The sequence below is a fragment of the Suillus plorans genome, assembly GCF_016647745.1.
Source record: "Suillus plorans strain S12 chromosome Unknown HD556scaffold_30, whole genome shotgun sequence".
Lineage (NCBI taxonomy): Eukaryota > Fungi > Basidiomycota > Agaricomycetes > Boletales > Suillaceae > Suillus > Suillus plorans.
Window position 1 is genome coordinate 206,844 of NW_024537414.1, and position 19,950 is coordinate 226,793.

Here is a 19,950-nt window from a genome sequence, read left to right on the forward strand (position 1 = left end):
CAAACATGATGTACCAGACATGGTTACATACGACACAAAGTTTGGAAGTTACATTTGCTGCAAGCGGTGTTCTTGTCAAGATGAGGTGCTACACAATACTTGTTGGGCGTGCACAAACCACTATGAAAACTCATTGCCATTTTAATGGCATTTTATTTGCAATACACAAATCCCGCATCAAAATGCGAAAAAAACATAACCAGAAAGGCCCTAAGGCTGCTGCACTAACAGGATATCGCTCAATGAGAGAATATTGAGATAGCATGGAAAGCAATGTCAGATGTAACGAGAGCACAACACTGCAAGCCCCAATGTGAGAGTATGAGTGCCACGAGGCAAAGTTCAATTTGACTTGATTTGAGAAGCGGTCGGCGGGTCCAAGTGATGGACACAATAACCCAATCTGGTCGCCCACATTCTTGCTCATGATAGGAAGTAAGGGAGGCAGTGGTGGATATGGCGGTAGTGGTTCTTTGGGTTTTGCTCTGAGAGTGGAATAAAATCAGACAACAAATCTGGAGACTGAATAGACAAGACGTACTCGATAGTAGCCCCTGCTGCTCCTCGTGGTTTCCCTTTGAGTAGCTTCTTTGGGATAGTGAGACTCGATAACCCCAATTCGGCAGCAATGCCAGGCTCCCGTAACCCGAGAAAACCATCACCAAGTGAGTCAGAAAACCCACCCATGACAAACGCACTTTCGTCGTCTTTGTCGTCTTCACAAGCAAACAGCGCATCATCATTGAGAATTTCTACTTGTGTCTCTGTATGTGGTAAGTAGTGGGGATGTTAGCCAAGAGTAAGAGGAAAGATTGACTAACAGTTTCGCAGTATGCTCCAACAAACTTTTCCTCGAGGTCAACAAGGCGTAAATCGTGCCAGACGACATCGTCCTTGATGTACTGCTCAAGATCTTGGATTCTCGTGACTCCACTCTCGAAGAGTGTATGCAGGATGATTTCCTATAATACGCTACTAGTGAGTTACAAGTTAACAACAAAAGGGACAAGGTGAGAGGTACCTCTAGCATCATACTCTTTGCATACTGGTCGCACATAAATCATAGTATTCGACTGACATTGAGAAGATTCTCGGACATTACCCATACCAACGCATCCAGTGCAGCGCTCGATGTCCCTGGACATGAAGTGAAAGTAAGTACGCCAGTCTTTAGCCGCCTATCACACCAAACAAGATGATGAGCAAAGGAGAATATGGAACGAGCCTTGAAATCCTTCATGATCCAACACCTTCCAATTCATCCATTTTAGACATTCGTCCACATTCTTCTCACCGACTTCTAGTTCAACTGGTCCCTTCACTTGTCTAAGGCCAGCATATCTCACTCGCCATGGCCGCTCATCTATAACCTCATCAACCATGCCTTCTTCCCCTATATCTGGCGGCTCATCCCCCATGCCACCTTCTTCTGCGTTAAGGTTGAGCGCAGCAAAATTCGCATGCATACGTTGGACCCGTTTGAGAGTTCTAATGTTCGTGTTCATAATACTGAGGAGTGTGTCGGGCGTGGGTGTATCTCTGTCCCTTTTTGCTATGGACTGGGGGCGGAGTCTCCATCGTTTGCGAGGCCTTGTAAATCGGTGTGGGCTGGGATTGAATAGAGGGTCGATGCAACGAAAAGTTGGGGAAGGGCTGGAGGTCCATTCGCAAGAAATGAGTCAGATTGAACAGAGGACCCCCAGGTTGAGTTCGGGTCATTTGCCATGGGAATAGGAGCAGGGACGAGACATATGTGTTTACGAGGATGATAAGATGAACCGTTTCTGCATTGAATAAGCGAAGGGTTACTGCAGTCAGTATTTACCGATCAATGTACAGAGGATGTATTGGCAAAGGAACAAAATGGTGAGGCTCACAGCTTGCATTTTTCCCCCAAGTCGACAGAATGTAGAGGCTGGAGTAAAGCAGCAAGGGTGGTGGTGGTGGGAAGAGCAGTGGGTAAGTATACTGCTGCTCGAGTTCAACTTGCGAAATCGGGTAAAATCTGAAAATTTGAAAATTTGATTTTTGTGATGAAGTAATAAGTAAACAACTCAAACTTGAGAGGTACGCCAAAGTCACTATCATGATTCACGATGTTGGGTGCTTGAACACATCGTTTGTATTCTCCCAAAATATGCCCTGCAAGCCAAATACTTTGCACATGTCAAACCTACGTTAACTGTTCCATAACGATGATATTAAATCCAAGCAGTATTTTATAAGAAAAGACAAGGACTCTATGTCGTGAAGTTCAAATTACTCCGATACAGCCACAGGTGGAGGTGTGAAATAGTCGAGGGAGTAAGAAATATCTGTGAACGACCTGTAACACCTAAAGCCTCCATTGTTCGGCAGGCCACCGAGTGTGGCACTGGACGATGGTTGAGAAAGGCTGATGTTGGTAACGTCTTACATAGTTCTCATCACCTTTTTCTTCCCGACCGTGCCCTTTTTTCGAGGAATTTGCTTCTTCGGGTCAAAACCCAGCATGTTCGCACACCTGAATGTAGACAACAATGAGTGACCTTAGCAGCAAACAAACGACACTGACGTGATGAAGGGCAGGTGCGTCACCTCCTTTGTGAAGTCAACAAACTCGCATGGGTTTTCATACATCGGGCTAAGCGCAGACATGATGATTCCGTTCATGGTCTCATGTGCCTCGTATTTAGGGCCATCCGTTGGGCAATAACCATCCTTTTTGGCTTCTTTGCGACATATTTCTTTCAAGACAAGGAGCATCGTATTGTATACCTGGGGCTTTTGTGATTGCCTGAAATGAGACGAAGGGAGAAAGGACTCACGAGTGTCATTAGATTACACACAGTATCCTGTGCTAAGCACCCAGTTGATGTGCAGACCTCTTCGGTAAAAAGGTCTGCTACCCTGCCATCTTCTTTGCCATGCGCCAACTCTTCAATCGGGACAAACAACGCTGCCCAGAGCAGTTCCCTGAAGGCTTGCAGCCCTATAAATAGGGCGATGGTGTTTTGTATCTGGATGGCGAAAGGATTTGAGGTAAAACATTATAGGTGTGAGCATCTAGCCTCTTACATCACGAAGTTCTTTTGAGTTGAAAAGCGTAACGAAATAAATGATTTTGTTTTTCCTATGCAAGGGCAAGCTACCACAAAACCCAGTATAGTGGGTCATGGCTCCCTTCAGGATTTTTCGCAATTCACCCTTCGCGTTGTCGAGCATTTTAACTAGCTGTACCGACAAGTCAGGGATGAGTTAGAGCAGGGATGAGGGAGAGCGCACACTGGTGCGGATGACCGACCACCCGATAGTGGTATGATGCAAGACCACTGATCAAACGGTAAGATAACGACAAGCAGCATCAAAAATGCAAGGCACAAACACGGGTGTTCGACAAACTGCGAGTACATCTTGCCATCAATCCGTAAAGAGGTTAGAAAGCTGTTTGTGATGAGGCGTCGTGTTTCCACTGCTGAAACCCTGAATGGATTTCCATGGAGTCCGACCCACAGACTGCCCAAGAACAGGCATTTCGTGAGCTTCAAGACTTGCTCCCAGCCTGTCTTTTGCACCACAATTCTGTATCTTTTTTTGTCGTCCTCATCCAAATTCCCCCATAGATTATCAGAGTCTTTCCAGGCGAGCTCTGGATACAAATCCATATCCGAATTGGTGGGGGCTGGATCGCCAACCAGAGTATGAGGTTCCTCAAAAGTATCAGGTGCTGTCATACCGCTGGCGGAGATGTCAGAGGGTAGTGGCCAGAAAACGTGGTTACCCAAGTCTAGAGGATCTACAAGGGACATATCTATATCGAGGGACTGCATATCGAAGGGCCGCATGTCGTAGGCCTGCACATCGAGGGCCTGCATACCGAGGGCCTGCACATCGAGAGATTCACTAGTGGCGTACCGGATGTCAAGAGATTCGGGAGGTGTGAATGGCATGTTAACAGAGATGGGTGCAGGAGGAGCCAGTAGGGGTGTCTCAACTTTGGCAGTCGAAAGGGTAGCATGTGATATCTCGTACGCATATATTAGGTTCTCTGCAGGAACAGGATATGCGGGGGGTGGGAACCCATCCAGAAATAGTGGCGGGTGGAATTTTACAGAGGCATGCGATAGCTCGGCAAGCTATCAAAGCGCAATGAATACACAGAAATTTAGCACTAAGAAAAATCCTCACCAACCACATAGGTCTTGGCTCACCCAGTTCATTCGGCCTACAATAGGAGGCCTTTACCTCCTTCCGAATGAATTCTCCATCAGCATCCTAGGTCCATCATCTCAAAAACGAACTTTCCAGCACTGCAAAGCTCTCACCGTTGATTCAAACAATGGGTGAGTACGGGTGATGTCCACACTGTCGGTGATACCCAGGGTCCCTATATTTTTTATTACCGCCAGCCATGGCTTGACCTTCCTGTAGGTTTCGTCCACCTACGAAATAGCAACGTGAAATGAACAGTTTCAAAGATGGAGCCTTACGTATATCGGGTATATGTCTTTGTGGATAGCCAAATACCCAATGGTGTTGAAAGATTTGCCCGAGAACCCTGAAAACGGGTGCTGAAATTACCAGTTATGAACTGATACAATTGCTGAAAGATGGTGTCAAACCTCCTCGTGCTAGAGGGAGACCATCAGTGGCAGTATTCAGCATAGACAGTTCACATACCGCAAGTTGGACCAGCCGGAGGACCTCCTTGCACTCGGGGACATACAGATATGTAGGGTGCATGTCTAACTTCGTGTGGTAGAGGCAGAATAGGTTCAGACGGTGCTGGTCAGGAGTCGCTTGAGGTATCGCAAAAGTAGCCGCGAATGATTATATATTGAGAGGCTAGCTTATGAATCATAGCAGTTAGCATGAATCGGCCAAGTTCGAATATTAATGAGGGCCAAGAATTAGTGATGGCCAGGAGTTAGCATGGGCTGGCGAGATTCATATACACGAGCGCCAGGAGTTGATAGTGATGTATTGATGACTCGAGTGAGCGATGGCCAGGAGTTAGCATGGGCTGGCGAGATTCATATACAAGAGCGCCAGGAGTTAGCATGGGCTGGCGAGGTTCATAAATTCACACGCGCCAGGAGTTAGCAGCAATGGCCAGAAATTAGCATTGATGGCCAGGACTTATCAGTGATGACCAAGACTTTGAAATAACCAAGAATCAGCGGAAAATGGCCTTTCCCAGGATGCTAGGTAGATTGCTGTGATTTAGTTCTCATAATTGAATATGTGATCTGCATGAATTTCTTCCAATGCGTCTATCACTGTCTCCATGCTTTCATTTCGTCCCTGCTCAAACAGTATCAGCTCCTCCGCACCAACATAATCTTCATCCTCTTCGTCCTCTTCGTCAACTGGACATTGATTGACTTCCGCGATATTTTCCACAGGTTCATCTTCGGTCAGGGTAGATGTCTGACTGACAGAGTGTGATTCCACGTCAAAGACCCCCGCCCTATGGGAATACAAGTGGCCTACGCCAAGGCCGTGATGGAACCGCATGAGGGTATTGCGATTGACGAAACTATTAGAGTTATGGTATCAGTAAAGATAGCAAAAATATATAGTAGCTCACCTGTTGACATAATATTCATGCCAATCGTGTTTATCTCCGGCAAGAGGGGAAATACTATTACTCTGATTGTGTTGGCATCGAGAGAAGGCTGGGATAATGTGACACGCTCGAAGAACGTCTCCTGGATCCACGAAACCGAATGCGTTTGGATTTTCCAGAGGTAGAAAACGAACCCGGCCCAAAGTGTGGGTGTGCCAAGCATGGCTTTGTACGGTTTCATACCAATGAACAAAAAGAAATTCAATTCGGTGGGCATTGTACACATTCCCTGTACGAACCACATTGACGTGATGAATGCCAAGAACCCTGGCATAACAGTAGTTGCCATTGAGAGCATCATTGCAACCACGCTGGAGCAGCATGATATTGCAGTGAGCAGTCTTCGGATTAACGACGTCCTGAGCCCGTCGAACGTCGTATGTGGTATAATTGAACTTGGCGAGATTATGATGGTAGATTCTGTTCCGTTTGAAGAGAATTGAACTATATTCTGCATTAGAACGGGTGGGTTTCTCGCACAAAGATTCAGAAGTCCCAGAAGTCCCTGGGTCAAGGCGATCAAGAATATGGTCCTTCAATCGAGGCAGGAAATCCTAAGCCATACGTCAGGATGATGGCTATCCACGAGAGAGTCAAGTCAACTACCTTTATAGCAGGATCTCTCACATGACTGCGGAGATAATGACCAATTTCATCATAGACCTTCTCACTTTGACCGATGTGATGATGGAGCTGGGGATCGCACGCAGTTTCATTAGATGCTGTATGAGAAGCCTGTTTATACTGCCGTTGCTTGATGCGGCGTAATCTTGCTTGACGACGCTCAATCTGCGTCAGCTGGTGAATGAAGGTCTTTCGATCGGTTCGACGGTACCTGCCCTTCGGTGTACGATGTTCCAATTCCCCCTGATGGCAGTTGAGTTGGAAAGCGAGCAGTGAGAGGGTTGATACTTACTGGCTCCGTGCTGTAGGAATCTGTGGTACCAAAGTGACAGATGGAAGCTACATAATCCCCTAGCGCATGAAGCTTGTAGGTCCGAAGGTTGAATGACTTCTTCTTCTTGGGCTGCCTTGGTAAAGGTGCGTCCTGTGATTGCTCTGGCGTTGCCTTCTGCTTCCCTTTAAGGCTGGCACCTGCCATAGGCCCCGGAACTGCAGCCCCACTACCTTTCGCCCTGCCTTTCTCCGTGCATTTAGCGGCTTCTTTTGCTTGCCAACGAGACCTCGCATTGGCTTCACGATCAAGTTCATGGGTGGCGTATGCAGTGCACACTTTCGCCTTAAAGTGACGAAGATGCTCACCAAGTTCAGTTGTTTGCTGGTCGAGGATGTCTAGGGTCAGGTCGGAGTGCATGCGAAGCTTGGCAAGTCCATGCCAGTGTGCCAGAATGAACAGGAGATCGATAACGATCTTGTTGTGAGGTTCGGGGAGAAGGCCCTCGAAGACTGGGATAGAGCACTTGTAAAAAGTGAGTACACAAGGATCTATGGGAATCATCCCAAGACATACCTGTAAAAGATCTTCAAAATTCCGTGCAGCCATATGTGACATTTCGGAGGTGTTCGCTGAAAATCGTCTGATGGTCGCAGGTCCAAATGGGGGGACCTGCCTGTATCTGTCAGGTGAGGGTGAGTATACTGGGCATTCAGCGAATACATATGCTGCACCTTTTATCAAGCTCGTGTATTAAGTCCTTATTCAAGGCGAAAAGGATTCTCAGCAAGTGAAGTAAAAGCATGCGCCAAACCCCAAGTTCGACCTCGTGCAAGAGGTCGACGACGAGTGCGGCAAACAAATTGAATCCAAAGGCACTAAGGCCATCGGATAAAACATTCTAATTAATAGTCAGTAAAGGCGGCAGGTAAGACTGATTACATGGATCATGCTCACCGAGGTTGGTACCCAGGAGTCTGGCTTGAGAAGCGACCCGACGGCTGCACTGTCCACACCAAGGTTCTTCTCGTAGATGAGGCTGCGTGCGGTGGTCACCAGATGACTCCTTGATGTATTGGACCATACCAGCGTTAAACGTTGCTGCCTATCACGGCTCATTCCAAGATTTTGAAGCCGTGTAGTCGGTATGAGACATCGCGGGCAGGGACAGCTTCCCATCTGCCGAATTGTTGCAATAAGAACCCTGCCTTTGATGAGCTTCAACTTCTAACAGATAACGCCCATGACTCACTTCTCAGGATAGTCTGCAGAGTAAGTAAACACTCGTGGGTAAAACCTGCGTTCGACACCATCGCAGCAGAGAATCACAATTCCATGCTTGCAGGCCTCTAGAAACTGATCGTCAAGTAAGACGTTCCACTGAGCCTGGAATAATTCGCGCTGGCAATGTGTTGTGCAGTCACGGCCAACCCCTTTGCCGTTAGTGTAGGTGCCCGTAAAATCCTTAAACGAGTCCGAAAGCTGCAAATGCATGAACTTCAATGCTGAGTGGGATTCGTAAGGACTAACGTACCTTTTGAAAGTAGGCAACATGATTACCTAGATTGCACGATGGTCTACAACGGCGATACTTTGATTCATTCCCGAAGTACATATATACTGGCCATAGCCTCGCGTTGCCAAATGTTGTTAGCTGCATGGCATCTGACCAAAACATGAGCGCAACGACCACACGCTCTAACTTACATCCAGCCTCTCCAGGAGACTCCTGGAGTTCACGGTGCGCATCCATAAATGCTGGCAAAGTATACAATTCACTGTGAATGTTAACTTCATGGGGAAGATGCGGGGCGTTCCATTTGAGTTGGTAAGGTTCATAGTGAAAAAACTCATTGTCCTGAGGATTCGAGAGCTTTTCCCGGATGACGGAAATGAGAGGCCTATAGTACAGTTCCGCTGCCACATAAGTTCGAGCGCCTGGTTGGGCAGTCGTCCGAGAGAAGGGTACTTCAATGGTCACCGGTGCTTTACACCAGCCAGCATTTTCATCCTCCCATTCATCCCCCTCGTCATTACCACTCGCACCCAACTTTGAGTTGATCCTACCCCATGGCGTGCTCCGCACGTCATCAGGGTCAAAATTCGGGTGTCCGACAATACCAACCAGCTCCTTGAAACCCTCCTGCGACTTCTGCACGCCGCCATTCCAGTACCAGTTGCCAAGCTCAAAAGAAGATTTATTGGGATAAGGGTAAAATGCATTATCTGTGATTGGGGGATCGGAGGTGAAAGCTGGAACAGAGCTGATATCGTGGAGCGTCACCGCCTCTTCGGGGTCGTGATGTGGGGGGACGGATGAGAAGAACTGGCGTACCAGTCCAAAGACATTGCAAACTGTACGGAAGGGAGGGGATCGAAGCAATGTATTAGTGCCAGTGGATGTGTCAGTGTGATCTCCTGGTAGGTTGGGATCTGGTACTGGGATGGTATGATCGGACGGAACACTTGGGGGGGCTTCTGGAAGTACGTCTTCATACTGCCTATAACGTTGCGGCATGGGAACATCAACACGCCTGCCCCTTCTCTGCGCCAGCGATAGGTTCTCATCGTTGTCCACCTCCATAAGTATGGCACCAAGATCAGATTTGGATGCCGAGGCAGGTGCATTTTCTTGCAACCAAAGGCCTGCACACGAAACCTCCTTTGCGGGGCACATTGCCAACAGGGTTGAGCTGGTGCTTGAAGGCTCTGCAATAACCTGGCCAGCGGATGGAGATTGGTCACATGAACGGGGGGCTGCATCTTGCTAAGGTGCGCATACGGTCTGCCACTGCCATCCACTCTGGACCGTTTTGCAGAACCTAACAGGTCTTTTGCTTTAGATAAAGCAGAAAACAGCCGCTTCTTACCCTTCACGCATGAACATTGATGTTTGGTGTAGGCGCTCTCCTGCGTGAACTGGCGTGTACAGCTGCATCTGAAAGGAGGTAAAGTCAGCGATAAATCTTCCAGGTCCATGAGAAGTTGAAAGGACGACTGCGTTTGATTCTGAATTTATTATACTGGTTGGCGCTAAAGACGGCTAGCATGATTACGAAAATCGCCATCACTGCGCCATATTCCCACAGCCCAGAACTTCTGGCCTGGCGGACATAATGACGGCAGGGAAGACTGGCCAGGCCAGACACGGTTCAAGGTAGTGGCCTCATATATAATCCCAATAGAACGCACATCCCTGCCGCACTGGACTACTCAATGGAAGCCCCGTCCTCGCCCTCCTCTATCATCACTGCCCCTCCGAATCATCATGAAACCTATCAGAGGTTAGGTAAACTTATTTCAGAAGCTATGACTTGCCGTTTTGCCATCCTACATTATGACAGCTTCTCCAAATCCATGATCGAATGGTGTTGGTAAGATGTTGCTTGCATCCTGTGCAAATTCTGGGCCATGACGCTGCTTGCATATAATGCAGGCCAGTCGACCATGATGGAAATAAGATTCCGCCATCCAGTCTAGAAACACACCGAAATGGATATGAATTTAAATACCCATGCTGCCTCTGTGCTGACGATGGTGGAAGAGAGGCGTATGTAGAAGCAGCGGTGTATCCTTGGTGGGATATGAGTGCAAGTAGGATTGACTGGACTACAAGATGTGCATCAGATAGATGCGGATACAAAGGTTAGCACTCTTCGTGCTCAAGGAGATCCTAAACTCACAATCATAATACAGTGAAAATTGATATGCACTTCCAGCTATCGTCTCTGGCCACCTTCCAGTACCCTCAAAGAGGTAGGAGCTTAATTTACTGAAATACTACAGCTTCATTAACTGAACGACAAAGAACGGCGGGTTGTCTTACCAGTTAAACTCAAGTGGAATCGCAGGGAGCAAACAGAGTTGTTAACCAGACTTGACTCTTTTGACGGTGACGGGATCACGGAGAAGGAGTTCCGTGCTTTGTTTAAACGCTGCAAGAAATGCTTGCGAGTAGGAGTCAGGAACCGCCATGTCTGCCATTCAAAAGGGGTGCAGAAGGACCATCATCGTCATATTATTGCTTGACTTGATGGATGCAAATACTTGTGTGATCGTGAAATGATGCTGGTGTGTTTAATATAACAAGTCCTGGGTCGTACGTGTTTGATTTGTTCCTGACAACTTGTGTTTACAATGTACAATAACAACAATCATAGTAAATATATATATATTTTATTTTATCTAAGTATTAATAGTGCTGCTTCAAGATGGCGAAATGCTGCATGAGGCATGGCCAGTAGCACTTGGAGGCAGCTAGACGCCTTTTTGTACCACCAAATCAAATCGTGATGGCCAGATCATTATTTGTTCTCACAGGTAGGAGCATACACTACATACACTACATAGCTACTTGAAGATTCCCAGGATTCTTCGAGATTCTCACCATCCACTCACCCGTCACTTACTAGTATAAATAAGCCAGTGTTGATTCACGCACCTGCTTGTACGCCTTCCCTACTACCAGCAGTTAGGGGCATGCATCATGTCGGCCTGTCTTTCACCAGAGCTGTTTGACTACTCCACTGCCCGTGCAAGCACTTTTGAACTATCTAACTTATTGGGCACTCAATTCATCGATGCCTACATGGGACTCATAGCAAATCAGAAGGTCAGTCGATCATGATAATATGCATATACTGATTTTTATTCTTTCCGTAGCTCCAAACTGAACTATACATTCTGGCCTACTTGCTCAAAGATCGAGTTTATACTGGCGATCTTTGGGAACTGATTGGGGAGCGCAGTATAGAGGCGAAGCAGGAGGAAAGCTTACGCCGACACCAGATCATCTGTGGGGGTGTGAATGAGGGAAGGCATGTGACTGTAGAGCGATTTCTCATGGAAGAGAGGAGGAAACGGTGTCAAATGGAGGTGTCTTTGTACTCCCAGGCTATCGAAAACTTGGAACAACTCCGAATGCGTAAGTTTAATTTATCTTCAGATGAGATACGATCTGAATCCTCCTTCTGTAGCATATATTGGAGTTCTATCCAAGCACAATATCAGGACCCCCTCAGCAACCTTAAAGCATGCAACTGCACATTTACCCTGTGCACCATTACCCTGCGCACCTTTGGCCTGCTGGATTGCTACGCAAGAGATGTATAAAGCTTGGCTAACGAGAAACGGCGCGCACCTCAAACCAGCTGCGGAGCCTTCAATCAGAGATTCCTCGCCTTTGGAAGGCTCCACCCCTTCGGTCCTCGGTCCGCCTCCCGCCACGTGGGACAGACGAACGATGTCCAATAACTTGCACGTCAGTAATGTATCTTTCTGTTAAGCCATGCTCAACTGTCTCTTTCTATAGCATATTGGCCCTCCATCACTCCTGCTCAGTACATGGATCACCGCTGACGTCCAAGATACCTTTTTCAAGGCATTCCAAACTGAGCTGGACATGCAGTCAGACCTGATGACGAAATCTCTTGTTACGAGGCGTAGCAACGCCTATTTACGCAATCTTGGGCTGGACCTACTCATCCTGCAAGCCAAGAGGCATCGCGCCCACGCTGAGATAGAGCTATATACATTAGCCATTGAAAATACACACGCATTTAACTGTGACCGCAGTGAGCAAAAACAGGTCGTACCATCCTCCACCACTGATGATATTGCAGGTTCACAAACATCCTGGGATCAAATCATCCCACGACATATACTTCCCAGGAATGTAAGCCATTATGACGAGAACATTGACGATGACGATGGCATGAATGACTGGAGAGTTTGGTAGTGCCAATTGTCTGGATTATTCTTTCCGCGTGAAACTGCATTTATTTATATTTAGCCCTTGTGAGGGCACTGGCCGCCATGACTTATTCTATCTTTGTACCGATTATTGTATTGACCGTGTAAAGTAGTGTGGCTTTAATAGAATGATGTGTCGTGACCGGCTTTGAGGATACTTCAAAAAATTAGGCTGGTATCTCAATTTCTCAATTTGCTATACTCAATCATAGCGACGCTGGGAAGCGCTAGTCCCCGACTTCGTCACTACCGCACCCAACAGAATGACGATGAGTGTACAGAGCAACAAGTGCAGCGCTACGAGACTGTTCAGCTCTCCTGGGTGTGATACCTCCAGCTTCGGGATGCTCCTCACCGTATAGTAGCCCGAACCCAGGGCCATCTCTCCACCGCTATGTGGACGACTTGGAAGGTCAGAATGACGAGGCGTTGGAAGGCCTGGCAGCTAAGGTGAAGCTGCTCAAGGATGTAAGTGGTGCTTCCCGTCTCGCCCACCCATCAAACTCATCGTTTTCATACGAAGATCACCATTGGCATTGGAAACAAGGCCCGAGAATCGACTGTACAACTCAGTCAGATGATATGTGCATGCTGTTGTTCTACTCATCAGCGGCTCCCAACTTATCATGCACTCTGTAGAATGACGCATTCACGGAGACCTCAGGCATCCTAGCTGGCACATTCCATCGTATGAATGACATGGTACAGCGGCAGGGTTGTCAATGGTTATGGTACATTCTATCTCTCGTCCTTGTATTCTGGTTCTTCATCGTTGTATGGTGGTTTCGCATCAGGAAAATGCAAAATTCATGTAGGCACGTGCTACCCACAGCCACCTACATAGACCGTGCCATCCTATATACACCTCGTAGGACATGTAGCCCTCATATACGCCAATGAAAGCCAAATAATTCAACAAGATAAATTACGCACTGTGCCTTTGTTTTTTTCTCAATCTCAATCTCAATCTCAATCCTCTGAGCTCTTGTGCACGCCACCTGTTCAATGGTTTTCGCAAGGTAAGCCTCACGCGCCCGTGCCATGACACTCACAAACCAGCTTTCAGTACTCAAAAGCCGAAGTATTTGGACCAAGAAAATTTCCCACTGCTGGCAGTGAACTCACCACTGGCAAATGTCTTCCTCGGCCGTTCTAACAAACGTCAAGATGCTCCAGGATGTTATATTCATTGAGATCAATGGCGTAGAGTCAGCATGGGACACTTATTGTTTCGCCCTAGACATTGAATCTCCGGGACCAAAGGTACGTTAGTCTGAATTCCGTTTGCTGATGCTTGTGCTAATCTTATTTGTAGCGAGTGGTTTTTCGGATCAAAGACCCGGCTGCAAGCGGCTCTGCAATATTGGAGGAACGTATGAGTGTCCAGGAGGAAGTCATTGGTGTCAAGATTGAAGACCAGGATGTCGGCCTCAGTGAGCCAAGGTACGAGTGTCATTTGTTTATACACTTAATCTCATAGATTTCTAGCACTCAGTGTGCCGTATCCCCATGCCACACTCAGGTGCATGAACGGGAACTGAAAGTATGGCAAATTGAGTGTGACAAAATTTTGGGCTTTTACATACCACTTGTTCGTTCTTGCCGACACCAATGATGAACACCTTTCCACCAAATTGCGTTACCTGGGTACCATGCAGCATAAGCGGAGACTCTTGACGGCATAGACAACTCCAGCGTTTCTTACATCACCGCTGCACTCAATCGCAACCTTCACAGGGCCATTAGCGGCAGCTTTGATCTTTTGGGTCGTGTCCTTTGGCATCAAACCACGCTCGATCAGTACCGTACGCACACCAGTAACGAGCTTCTTTGCAAAGTCGAGGCGGCTCTGGAACAGATTGGTGATTACAATGGGCTTGGCGCCTGCAGCACGTGCCAAAAGAAGAGAAACGAGACCAATCGGTCCAGCGCCACTGAATGCCAATCAATTACAAATCATAACATGAAATCCCTAATGCAAACACACCAGATCAAAGTGGGGTCACCAAGGCAGAGACCAGCATGCTCGATGCCTGCGAGAGCTACGGCCAGAGGCTCGCAAAGAGAACCTTCTTCAAAGGAAAGGGAATCAGGCAAACGGTGTAGCCACTCAGCAGGGTGCAAGTGATAGCGAGTTAGGGTTCCTAGAAGGTAGCTAGTAAGCATCAATAAAAGTTGAATGTTTGGGAATCCTACTACCATGGAAAGGAGGAGTGGAGAAGACAACATCAGAACCTGTAAGGAGATACCACGTTACGGACTGCTTGACAATAGGTTAAACTGGACACGTACAAGCGTTATACCTACAGGAAGGTTTCGAGCAGGGCACGCCGTAGACTGGCTAGCACGCCGGCCTCAATTGCAACGCGGTTAGCCCTTTACGTCATCAGCATGCTGGGATGGGTAGCTTACCTTAAATATTGAATATTGAATTCTAAGTGCAAGTGCAATGCTACTTCAATATTTGTCTGATACATAATCATGTGATCCTTTGGCTACACGAGCTGAAAGTACCATCCTGGGACCTGGCCAAGTGCTGACCCAAAGAGAAATGCTTGCGTCATTTCTCACATCTAAATAATCCACCGGTGTTCCCGCATCCTCCGATCCTATAAACCACAATTTTGTGCAGCAGCACAACTTGAATACTGTGATATGCCTTCTGCATTTACCTTTCGTCCTCAACTTCGAGGTTGTATTCACCTGGGCAGTGCAGTCAGTTAATTTCAAGGGAACGCGCATCCGGCATACTTTGAACGGGAGAGGGAGCATCCCATGCAATCTGGTGGGGAGGGCAGGTGTTAATTCCATTTGGTGCGTATTCTTCCAATACTCTTGCTCGATAATTTTCCTCCAACCAACGAAGTCTGTACTTTTGACGCAGCTCTTCCAACCTCGAGCAGTTCTTCTCCGCAAGCTGCAGTCTCTCTTTGAGCTTCACCATGGAGTCCACCTCGCCATTTTCATATTCTCTCACTGCCAGAGGCGGAGCCTCGTCATTCTGTACTGAGGGACCGCTGTCATCAAAGTTTGCCTTGCTAGTCTTCGGTGGGCTCTGAGAATCATTGATAGTGTTGGCAACCTTTACGCTGGCAATTTCCTCGCCGCTTTCATTAGTGTTGTCCACCAATTCTATCCTAGGCAAAGGCATCAGCACATACTGCCGCCAGGTAGGCGCATCAGATTTACCGCAGGTTCAAGTTGATAATATGTCTTTGCAGTGCGGTCTGACGCCAGGGCTGTGGCATATTGGGCTGGGTGGATGCGCTGTCTTGTTGTAGTTGCAGGATGCAGGATGCAAGTTCAAGGGTGTTATATTCCTGCCATGCTTTTACTTACCCATGAGATTTCAGGCTAACCATCTTGGCACAAGGTTGATACATTGAGGTACAAAATCGACGGGTTGGGCTGGAACCATCCTAGCCATCTTGGCCAATTTTTTTCTGGGCCAAGTGTCCACTTTCCGCCAGTCCCCCTCGGATGTTATAGGTTTGACGTCAGGGCTGCAGTATAGTGGGCATAGCGGATGCTGCTTTCTAGTTGTGAGATGCAATGAGGTGTAAGTTCGAAAGAGCCATATACCAGCCACGCTTTTGCTTAGCTATTAGTTTTCAGGCTGACCATCTTGGTATAAGGTTGATACCTCACGGCACTCCGTCAGTAGACTGGGTCAGATTCACCCTGGCTACCTTGGCCAATTCTTCTCTGGGTCATTGCTGCCATTTACGGCGGCCCCTTAGCGCCAGTTTCCCCCAAACATTACGTAGCGCAGTGCTAGGGATAAAAACATTCAGTACCGGTGAAGCCCGGGTTGTCTATTCTTCCTCCCCAACTATCATGGCTACCCAGGAGGCCACCCCCAGCATTCCGAGCAAATGTGGCTCATCAGCTCTTCAAATGGGGCCTCGAAAAAAGGCGTAAGATGTCCCTATGTCAACCACAGGTTTTGTAGACTCATTTTACCTCTCAGCTCCTCGTCGGATCCGCTTGTCTCCCATGGACGCCACTTTGGTCGAACGGTATTCGCGCTTTGTAATTACCCTTCCTTGCTCACCAATGGTATCCTGAGATTGGAGCAAATGGAAGACACCCCATTAGAGGATTTCCCTGCTGAGTCAAGGACGTTCATCTCTCCCACTTACTTGTTTGCTGATGCGCTTGGCAGAGAGCGGCGGGAACATCGCGTCTTTGAGCAGCTGTTGGACTCCTATCCCGGCCTTCTGGAGCGACTGAAGGATGGGTCTGAGGAGGAAATCATTCACGTTGGAGAGCTGGTACATTTTTATCTGGCCATGCAGTTCTTACTTATGATTTACAGATTGGTAGGGGAGCGGCGGGTGCCAGAGGCGACGACACAAAAACACTCAAGTCTGCGGTACTCGATTGGATGACCCCGAAGGGTGAAGCAATACAGCCTCCTTTACATCGTAACTCCAAAATTGACCGCGGCTTCAACCATCCACTTACTGGATCTCTCCTCTGTCCTGCTGGGCTGGACTGGAACGACCCCCAGTATGTTTCAGTTTGAGCTAACATAAAAAATCTGATTCCTTTTGCTCTTTGTAAACAGGATGAAGGAGAACCTGCGAAGTGGTGAAATACTGGTCTGTGGGGATCAATGGCCCATTTTCTTGTATGCCCACCACATTTATGACCCTGAAGACCCGTGGTACGGCCTTCTCAGAAGCCGCTTACTAGTATGTGTGAGTATGCACTCGTATTCATAGAGTCCATTCACTGTATGGTATTCTATCAGGCCTACAAGCATGTTTTCACCTCTCCGAGTTCAGTTGACAGAGAGCCGAAAGCTACACGATCCGGAAACACTCGTCTCCACGGGATGAAATCCGTCACCATCGCTTCTATTGCATACATCGCAACTCAGGTTTGTGAAGTATCCTTTTGTAACGGAGAGTTTCTAATGTACAGCTGAAGGTGCGATTCGCTTTGAGCTCATCCTCAGTGTTTTCGCGGACCGACACAACAACAGACTCAGAAACGTTTTATCATAGTTTCCTCGATCTGTTAGAAGACCCCGAGGAATCCAAGGAAGTTGATGAGCTATTGACCTGGTGGAATCGGTATTTCTATCACCCTTCACTATGTAGTTACAATGCTAATACGTTGCTCAGTCAAGTTTTTCCCACCTCCTTTGCTGCCAAGAGGGCTATCAGTGTCAACAGCGCCTTATTCAAGATCCGACAAAAGCGTGTTGCCCTCAAACAGGCTACAAACGTCCCTTCGTAGTTTACATGTATACAATCTTAGTACAATGTTACCTAATGATGACCTGCTGTGGCCTCTGTAAACCATTGAAGCGATCGGATGAGAACGAATATGTAATACTGCTGGAAAATAGTAGCCATTGCCATTGCATGCCGCATCTGTCTTCTTTGCAGTATTCAAGCACGCTCTGCAGGATAAGATCTGAGAAAGCCAAGATTGCATGCTATAGCTATATTTTGGCTGCATGCTGATGGTTACCGGTATCAGCGTCCTGGCGCCTTTGGCACAATGCAGCCTTTGGTTCAATGACTCTATCTGGCGACGTCATCCTGGGAGAGTTTGCGGAAAGCACATTGGTTCTCTCACGTTACATGGGAGGACTATGCCTCAGCAATCAGCTGATGAAGGCACTACACTGTTGTCAAGCCTCCGCACCGTGGGACAAAAGTAACCCCCAGCCAAAGCAATCTGGCCTTGGAAGGCTCCAGCATTTAGAGAGAGTATGCGGAGCATAAAATGACAATATAAATGGCCATTGCATCTTATCGAAATTTGGTAGAATGTCAATGCATCACTACTCATTGCCTGAATTGTGTAGTTAGTAGATCTGAGCAACACAAACTAGCATCACAATTACATATCTAACATCAGCGACGAGAGAGATTTTGCTGGGGGTGCAATTACAAGCTGGATCGAGGGAGCTTGGCAATACATTGTAGATGCTCACCGCCCATGGGCCGTCGGCAGTGTTGGTCCAACACAGTCCGGCCATCTAAAACTTTGTCTAACACTGAAATTTGTTGAGAGATGATGGAGAAAATAAAAACAATCAAAAGCTACATACCATCACCGGTGAAGGGCAGAGTTGTAGTGTCATTGTTGCTGGTCCTCAAAAAGGCGACGGTGGTCGCTCTCGACAACTTAATCTTGCTTTGCAATGGTGGGTGGGTGTTGCAACATGTATCATCTCGGCAATAGGCTGGTAGGTGATTGCAACTAGACTCACAATTGTACATTTGGCGGGTTCTGTCCAACTAAGTCCGGGTATTCAAAGCTTTGTCATGTGGGGTATAATTCTGATAGGTATTATGCAGATTTTGGATTAGATAAAGCTTGCTAAGAACTTATCTTTTTTGGGTCGGTTACCTGATGTATGATCCTCCACAAGCTTTTTGCTGTGACTGATCTCCTAGGAGACCAGTATTCTGTGGTGCGCAGATGTCTTCTCCCTGCCCTGTGTACAAAACAAGGTCGTGACGACGAAACTGTGAGTTGTCTCCCTGAAAATGTCAGACTCCTGCGCTCTCAATACTGATGGCACCCTCAAGGATGCATCCAAGATCACGTTCTACAACGATCCTGACGACGATGTGCCCTTGCCACCAGTCCCATCAAACGACCCTGACGACAATGTGCCCTCAACGGAACCCAAGAAAAACGCCTTCTCAGTTCTACTCAAGACCGGACATACGCCAGCAACCGTCACTGCAGGCTCTCGGCGCTCTGGCTGCCCTTCCAAGCCCTCAGCTCGTATCCGTGATGCTGACAATGTTGCTTCATCCTCAGGCACAAGGAAGCGTGCACGCGCATCATCTAGTGCTACAGAGCACCCAGTGTCTAAAAAAGTCGCTATGCGATTCATATCACCTTTGGACTCTGATGACGAAGATACGGCTGATGAAGATCTCCCTTCGGCTGCTCCTGATCCAGGAGAATCACCCTCTGATGAGCTGATCCCCCAGCTTGATGATGATGATGACGAGGCTGAGAGTCAAACTGCGAGTCAAACTGTACGTCGTATCTTCATCATTGTCTTCCTTCACTGACACTTGCATTTAGGTCTCAAAAAGCAATCGTACAGCAGACATCCGGACTATATTCACTCGTATCCCTGAGGGATGGGTCTGTACGCTGTGCAAGTAAGTTTTCATTTGTTTTTAATTTAAATTCAATTTTGATTTTGGATAAGGGACACCGGTGAACCAGCACACAAGCATACGTTTCGCGGAGGCACCTCAACACTACGAACGCACATTGTTCGCCACAGACGCACCCATTTTCAAGTGTACAAGGCACGTTGCGATGCTGCGGGCATCACCATGCATTCCCGCGCAATCCCACCTGGCGAAGACCTCACCACAACGCAACAAACTCTCGATCGCAATCTTGTTTCAAAACCTGCTGTATTCACAAAGGAAGGGTTATTGGAGTACATAATGGAGCTTATCGTGACAGAAGACGAGGTGCGTTTTTTAATTTTGTTATTTGCGTTGCTGTTTAATGACATTATGGCAGGCAATCCAGTTGGTTGATAAACCGGCTTTCCGACGTTTGCTGTTGTACACCCGTTCAACTCTATCTGAGAAAGATATCCCGCACCGCACCAAACTCACTGATACCATCAAGTCTCGCGCAATTACTATCGTCGAAAAGATCAAGGAGCGCCTTGCTGTAAGTTTATTCTATTCAC

General features: G+C 47.5%; 6 protein-coding genes across 6 annotated transcripts; 2 read left to right on the forward strand and 4 right to left on the reverse strand.

Moving 5' to 3' along the window:
* Positions 1 to 239: 239 nt before the first annotated feature.
* On the reverse strand, positions 240 to 1,505 carry HD556DRAFT_1479090 (uncharacterized protein; the record flags this gene model as incomplete). The annotated part of the gene is made up of 7 exons (XM_041308576.1): positions 240 to 299; positions 353 to 485; positions 542 to 764; positions 818 to 962; positions 1,022 to 1,045; positions 1,103 to 1,137; positions 1,193 to 1,505. 7 exons carry the CDS (start codon positions 1,503 to 1,505, stop codon positions 240 to 242), a joined length of 933 nt encoding a protein of 310 aa, XP_041159890.1.
* A 754-nt stretch (positions 1,506 to 2,259) lies between these two features.
* HD556DRAFT_1443574 (uncharacterized protein) lies at positions 2,260 to 4,722 on the reverse strand (the record flags this gene model as incomplete). The annotated part of the gene is made up of 12 exons (XM_041306634.1): positions 2,260 to 2,374; positions 2,417 to 2,503; positions 2,555 to 2,776; positions 2,848 to 2,999; positions 3,058 to 3,213; positions 3,265 to 3,311; positions 3,365 to 4,115; positions 4,168 to 4,254; positions 4,305 to 4,421; positions 4,470 to 4,550; positions 4,602 to 4,610; positions 4,660 to 4,722. The coding sequence occupies 12 exons, from the start codon at positions 4,720 to 4,722 to the stop codon at positions 2,260 to 2,262; spliced, it is 1,887 nt and encodes a 628-aa protein (XP_041159891.1).
* Positions 4,723 to 13,770: 9,048 nt separating this feature from the next.
* HD556DRAFT_1479094 (uncharacterized protein) lies at positions 13,771 to 14,586 on the reverse strand (the record flags this gene model as incomplete). The annotated part of the gene is made up of 6 exons (XM_041308577.1): positions 13,771 to 13,791; positions 13,841 to 13,924; positions 13,960 to 14,188; positions 14,242 to 14,398; positions 14,451 to 14,489; positions 14,541 to 14,586. Coding segments are annotated over 6 exons (576 nt in total), but the record flags the coding sequence as incomplete, so codon positions are not given.
* A 163-nt stretch (positions 14,587 to 14,749) lies between these two features.
* On the reverse strand, positions 14,750 to 15,637 carry HD556DRAFT_1308606 (uncharacterized protein; the record flags this gene model as incomplete). Its single annotated transcript, XM_041300164.1, has 6 exons — positions 14,750 to 14,790; positions 14,826 to 14,863; positions 14,927 to 14,957; positions 15,006 to 15,386; positions 15,416 to 15,525; positions 15,594 to 15,637. 6 exons carry the CDS (start codon positions 15,635 to 15,637, stop codon positions 14,750 to 14,752), a joined length of 645 nt encoding a protein of 214 aa, XP_041159893.1.
* Positions 15,638 to 16,091: 454 nt separating this feature from the next.
* Positions 16,092 to 17,501, forward strand: HD556DRAFT_1432254 (uncharacterized protein; the record flags this gene model as incomplete). The annotated part of the gene is made up of 8 exons (XM_041305105.1): positions 16,092 to 16,171; positions 16,225 to 16,368; positions 16,420 to 16,528; positions 16,573 to 16,766; positions 16,825 to 16,957; positions 17,011 to 17,139; positions 17,190 to 17,335; positions 17,387 to 17,501. 8 exons carry the CDS (start codon positions 16,092 to 16,094, stop codon positions 17,499 to 17,501), a joined length of 1,050 nt encoding a protein of 349 aa, XP_041159894.1.
* Positions 17,502 to 18,766: 1,265 nt separating this feature from the next.
* Positions 18,767 to 19,306, forward strand: HD556DRAFT_1308608 (uncharacterized protein; the record flags this gene model as incomplete). Its single annotated transcript, XM_041300165.1, has 1 exon — positions 18,767 to 19,306. The coding sequence occupies one exon, from the start codon at positions 18,767 to 18,769 to the stop codon at positions 19,304 to 19,306; it is 540 nt and encodes a 179-aa protein (XP_041159895.1).
* Positions 19,307 to 19,950: the final 644 nt, after the last annotated feature.